This window comes from Chenopodium album, chromosome 3 (assembly GCF_948465745.1).
Source record: "Chenopodium album chromosome 3, dcCheAlbu1.1, whole genome shotgun sequence".
Lineage (NCBI taxonomy): Eukaryota > Viridiplantae > Streptophyta > Magnoliopsida > Caryophyllales > Amaranthaceae > Chenopodium > Chenopodium album.
The window spans coordinates 7,414,617-7,421,029 of record NC_137836.1 but is presented as its reverse complement, the minus strand read 5'-3'; the positions used below and the strand labels follow the sequence as shown (position 1 = coordinate 7,421,029).

The 6,413-nt window shown below is 32.0% G+C and overlaps 2 protein-coding genes across 2 annotated transcripts; both read right to left on the bottom strand.

Annotated features, from left to right (window-relative positions):
- Positions 1-941: 941 nt before the first annotated feature.
- Positions 942-1,295, bottom strand: LOC145624791 (uncharacterized). The gene has a single exon (XM_081677878.1). It carries the CDS (start codon positions 1,293-1,295, stop codon positions 942-944), a length of 354 nt encoding a protein of 117 aa, XP_081534004.1.
- Positions 1,296-2,050: 755 nt separating this feature from the next.
- On the bottom strand, positions 2,051-2,557 carry LOC145624790 (uncharacterized). The gene has a single exon (XM_081677877.1). The coding sequence runs from the start codon at positions 2,555-2,557 to the stop codon at positions 2,051-2,053; it is 507 nt and encodes a 168-aa protein (XP_081534003.1).
- Positions 2,558-6,413: the final 3,856 nt, after the last annotated feature.

Genomic DNA, 6,413 nt, shown 5'->3' with positions numbered 1-6,413 from the left:
CACAAAAAGAACCTCAAGAACCTTGATTGAACACACCCTACAAATAAATATAACCTTAATCAATATAAGGTTATCAAATAATTAAAAAACCCTCAACTATATGTACATGAACATTTTAAACATCATTAAATATCTGATTTTATATAATTAAAACTACTTATAATAATTATTTATAAAGCCCCCATAATAATAATAATAATAATAATAATAATAATAATAATAATAATAATAATAATAATAATAATAATGATAATAATAATAATAATAATAATAATAATAATAATAATAATAATAATAATAATAATAATAATAATAATAATAATAATAATAATTGAATAAGAGAAGAGAATAAGAAAAAATAAGAAACAAAGGAAAAGAGAAGAATTGGATTTGCCTTGGAAAGAATAGGCCGAACTTGCAGAAGCTATAGCTCCTTTGATATAACTCCAAATTGGATGAATTTTGAGCCTAACTTCAAGGATTTTTTGAGAGGAACAATCTTCTGTGAAATGTAAATACACCAAAAACTGACCAGAAGTTTCCGAAAATTGGCTTCAAAGATAAACGGGATGATTTGTGTAAAATTGAGGGGAAGAAAAGAAGAGAATTGGTGTGAAGAATGTGAGAGTTATGGAGAGGTATTTATAGGCTAGCTCATGCAAGAATTATGGCAAGAGAATGTGGGAAAAATTATGGCAAGTAGAGTTTATGGGATTACTTGGAGAAGTGAGTAAAAGAATTAAGGAAAGTTTTGATATTAATGTCAGTGGCGGATCCAGGATTTTGGGGGAGGGGTAGCACAACCGACAACGTACACTATGCCACTAAGTTCAAAATGCGCTAAGGAAAATTAGTTAATATAAAAGGGAATTAAAAAAGTACATAATAATGTATGCAATTACATTACAATACTAATACTTGAAAAAAAATATTACAAATGTTCACGACGAGTTTGCATATTTTGAAAAACGATGTACAATCGCATCAAGACTAACATTTAAGAATAAATCTTTCTCCAAAAAAGTAACTAAAGTGTCATTTAACAATCCATCTCCCATGCTATTTTGTAGCTTGCTTTTGATTTGATTCATTCCGGAAAAGGCCCTTTCAACAGTTGCAGTAGCCACGGGAAGAAGCAATACTAATTTCAAGAGCAAGTACACCTTTGAATGATCTAGATGCTTTCTCGGCTCAACTAGCTTCATAGATAGCTCATTGAGATTTTTTAGATTCCAAAATCTCTCATCATTTTGCATGTCAACAATGAAATTTCCATGTAAATGATCAAAGTACATTAAATCACTACTTGAAAATTCATTAGGATACAACTCGGCAAGTCAAATCAATTTTGCTATGTCAAATTATGCAAATCGATTAGAAGGATCAAAAGAAGACATACATATGAGTAACTCTTGGCTTTTCTCATTAAACCAATTTTCAATCTCTTGTAATTGCAAATCAATGACACTAAGAAAAACCTCAACTCGAAAATGATGAAGATTAGTCACTTTTGGTGTATTACCACGAAACATCCTTCTACCCGGTTGAACATAAAAACCCTCCATGTTAGGAATCTCAATTTCATGCTTCTCCATAAATGAAGTAACTTTATTCAAGTGAGCATCCCATCCATTATCTCTTAACCTTTGCAAACTCCTCTTAGTTACCCCAACCAAATTCATAGCATTCACAATATCTTGATCACTCTCCTTTGCAAGGCCAAGTTCAACTCATTTGTGATCGCAAAAATAGACACCATCAAATGTGCAGCAAAAGCAAAATCAAAAGTCATCAACAAGTTTGTTATTGCACATGCTTTGTTTTGGTCGGCTTTATCAATAGAAGAATTCCCAATTTCATCAAGTGACTCAAGAATAGGTTGATATAATTCAAGCACATTCAAGATTGTTTTAAAGTGTGATCCCCATCAAGTGTCACCCGGTCTTTTCAAGCTAAGCTCTTGATTTAAACCAGTTCCTGTTTCAAGTTCACCTAATGAAAAAGCCTCAACAACACGTTGCTTTTGTTTTTCCCTAAGTAATTATTTCCTTTAAGGTGAACCACCAACAAAATTCAATAGTAGAGGAAGCACATCAACAAATAACCAATTGCAATCATTGTTCTTTTTAGCAACGACAATAACAGTTAATTGAAGCTGGTGAGCAAAACAATGAACACAATATGCTTGTTTAGTTTCTTGAAGGATTAAAGATTTAAGTCCATTAATTGAACCTTGCATATTACTTGCACCATCATAACCTTGACCACGAACATTAGAAAGACTTAAAGAATGCTCCATTAGCATTGATTTAATATCATCTTTAAGAGTGGCAGAAGTAGTATTAGGAACATGCATAATGCTAAGAAAGCGTTTTTTTACTTCTCCTCTATTATCAACATATCGCAAACAAAGAGCTAATTGTTCTTTATCCGATATATCTGCAGATTCATCAGCCAATATAGCAAAAAAACCATCACTTATTTCTTCAATTATTGCTTTAGTTGTCTCTCTAGCACATGCATTGATCATTTGCTTTTGAATAGTAGGAGCTATCATTTGACAATTTTAAGGAGCATTTTCCAACACATCATTTTGGACATCAACTTTATCCATTGCATGAAATTTTAAAAGTTCAAGAAAGTTACCCCGATTTAATGAAGTTGTGCTTTCATTATGGCCACGAGCAGGTAGTCCTTGAAGTACAAGCCACTTCAAACACTTCACATAAGCTTCTAAGCAAATTTTGTATTGCCTTGTGAACTCCTCAGTTTGCTTAGAAAAGTTAGAAATAATAGAACCCTGTTGATTTTGGAAATCATAAAGGGCAGCCATAGCTTGATTGTGAATGCTATTAACACCACCTACATGCTTCCTTAGTGCCTCAGGTTTGCTCCAATTTTTGAACCCCTCACTAACAAAAGCATCGGATCCGACATTGTCACTCTTGAACAAATAGCAAATAAAGCAAAATGCAGCATCCTTTTCAACACTATACTCTAGCCAAGGTCTATTATCTTCAAACCACTTTGGGTTAAATCTATGATTTTTTTTGCCCAAAAGGTCTAAAAGGAAAGTCAAAGGTTTCAGGTTGACAAGGTGATCTTTGAATGTACTCTCTTCTAACTACATCCCTGTCATCTGGATGAAATTCAATCATTTTTCTCCTTTTTCCCGGATCTTGAGGAGGGTTTGCTACATCAGTTGATGTTATTCTTGCTTGATCAGTGGAAGCATTTGTGCAAGGATTTGAGGTGCCGGCAACATTCTCTGTCTCTACTTCCTCTTCATGTTCTTGAGAGATGGGAAAATTAGTTGAGGGAGAAGAATTTTGTTGGCTAGGATGATTTTGTGGTGGAGGTGAATTTTGATGACTAGAAGGAGGGTTTGGGAAAGAATTTTCTCCACTTTCTCTTTGTGTTCTTTTTGAAAAAAAGCTTGCAATACTTCTTTCTTGTGCTCTTTTCATGATTCTTAAAATATTGCATATACTTTATTAGAGATTTAGAGCAAGTTTTATTGTAAAAAGTTTACAAGTTTACAAATTACAACAAACAAGTTATAATTCATCAACTAACATAACTTTAATCTAATTAGTCAATGTCAAATTGTCAACAAATTAACAACAATTGCACAACTCAATAGATAAAATAACTTAAATAAGTATAATTGAATCACTACCCACTTAAAGTAAACAATAAGTAACAAACTTATAGGCTAACAAGTAATAATTAATATCCATCTAAACAATTAGCAACAAACAATTAGCAATAAACAATCACTACCCATCTAAACTCTAAAACAGTAACAAACTAACAAATTAAGAAATAAGAATGGTAAAACTGTAGAATTCGTCAAACACTCAAACATTAATTGATTCATACATTATACATAACAATAATTTAATAAAAAAAATTAGCAAATAGCCATTAGTAATTAATAAAGATTAATAACAAATTAACAATTACTTAGGAATATATACTTACCTTTTGAAATTCAGATCTAAAAGAGGCAAAGAGCAGCAGCAAGCAGCGCCGAGTGCGGGCTGTGCGGAACTCCGAACTAGGATACCGATGTGACGGACTGACGACGTCCGGCGGGCAGCGGCGAACTGGGCGTCTGGGCAAGCGGGGCAGCAGTGAGGTCGAGTGCGGCTGGGTGGAAGTGGGATGTTAGGAAGTTAGGGTTTGAACTTTGAAAAGGAAAGAGAAAAGAGAAGAGGAAGCCTTCCCTTTTCCCGTGTTTTTTCTCAAAAAAAATTAATTTTTTTTGGAGGGTAGCACGTGCCCCCTCCGGGCCCCTACGTGGGTCCGCCACTGATTAAGGTGATTGTGTATACTTGAATATGGAAGGTATGTATGTCATGAAAAATATTAAGGAAATTGGAATTACTTGGGGAATAATTAAGAAGAATGAATGGCAAGAAAATATGATGATTAGATATTAAAAAAATGGAAAATTAAAATTAAGGAAAATAAGAGATTTTGAGAGATAATTAAAAATATAATTTTACCCATTAAATTCCCCCAAAATAATTCAATAGGGTCGAAAATATTGAGCTTACCATAGCTCAAATTTTCGGACTCCTATAAATATATTTAGGAAGATTTTGCTCGATTTTTTTAAGAAATAAAATAATTGTATAAATAATATAGAATAAATAATTAATTAACTAAAAACCAATTATTTACCAATAAATAATCAAGAAAAATCAGATTTTCCATACATGAAAAATCTGAAAATCCTAGCTAATTATTGAAAATTTTTGGCCATGTAAAATAATTAATAAAATATTATTTTTCTTTAATTAAAATATCCAAAATATGTAAATAATCCGGTTTTAAACTAGGATAAATGGATAATATATCTTGTCCAAAAAAACTGATTAATTTTCAAAAAGCTTTTAGCGCCAAAATTCAAATATTATTTTGGCTCCAAATAATAAATTTACTAAAATACCCTTTTTATAAAATAATTCTTAATTAATGAATTAGAAAATACGTATGAAAATACGGGGTATTACAAAAGGGGTTGGTGTTTTGGTCCGATTCGTGGGAGCTTTGCTTCGAGGGTGCTTTGGAGGGGTATGGGGGCATCGCGCTGGGGGAGGAGAGTCTGGATGGCGGGAGCTGCGATGCAGGGGAATCAGGCAGTAGGCCGGCGGGGAGCGAGGGTGGCGTGGGCTGGGGTTGTTTTCCAAGTAATTAATATTTTTTTTTTATTTTTTCTTTACAAAAAGGTAACATTTATTAAAAACTTACTTCCTCCGTTTCTTATTATGTGCAACAAAGAGGTATTATTTGTGAGGCATAAAATATTCCTTTGTTGCACATAATAAGAAATGAGAAAATTCAAGTTTATCAACATGATAAACAAAATTTGTTTATCAAATCGCAAAATTGTAAATAAATCAACAACTTTTTATTAAATATGGGTCCCACTGTTGTTGATATATTTACAAAAATGCCATGATGACTAGGTATTTATGTTGTTTTATTTACCATTTTGCCATTTGAAAACAAATTTTGTTTATCAAATTGATTAACTGGGGCTTCCTCGAAATGGAGGTAGTATTTATTTATTTTTTTTTATTATTTTGGACCAATCACAGGCCGCCACGTGTCAGGTAACTTGTTATAATAAGTTACATGACTGATTGAGACCATTTTAAGCGGATTGGTATAAAGGTCGAATTATTTAAAAATAACCCAAAGGTGAGATTATTTTTAGTGGACACCCCATTCCGTAAAACTTTTCCTTGATAAAACGTTGTTGATTTATTTAGAATTGTGCCACAGAGTTTTTCTAAAAAATTTGAGAAAGTATTAAGCGTATAAGCAAAACTTGTAAATTTAATACAAATAGTCCTCAAGATTAAAGACCTCAACGGTCACCAAATTTCTACCTAAGTATTTCTTATACCCCTCTATTTATACTCCATCTATTTTGTAAATACTTGCTCTACTTTTTATTTTTGATTCGTTTTAAATACTTACTCCATTTTATTTTTTGAAAAGCTTTTAAATTATTTAATTTATTTCTCTCAACTTGTGGACCCAACATAGATCATACGATATATTTTGTTAATTTCACATTTTCTCTCGTCCAATTCTCTCATCAACTACTTTTGAATTTTTTTTACAATTTTTAAATCTTCCACTTCACCTACCCTACTACTCTATATTTTAGTACTTTTTCCAATTTCTGCTACAACTCCACACAAGAACAAATAAAACAAGTATTTAAAAATGAAGAGTGTATATAAAAATGTTGCAATTAAAATTTCCACCCTTGATTATTCTATCCACACACCTTCTTGCAGCTTGGACCTACCTGCTAGATTATTTATGTATTTATTTATTTATTTTTGGTGCAAGGACCTACATAATAGATTGCAGGACTAATTAAATATATA

Bases quoted from the DNA above. Each gene is read 5' to 3' on its own strand.
- LOC145624791 (XM_081677878.1), bottom strand. From the start codon at position 1,295: ATGTACTTTGATCATTTACATGGAAATTTCATTGTTGACATGCAAAAT.
- LOC145624790 (XM_081677877.1), bottom strand. From the start codon at position 2,557: ATGATAGCTCCTACTATTCAAAAGCAAATGATCAATGCATGTGCTAGA.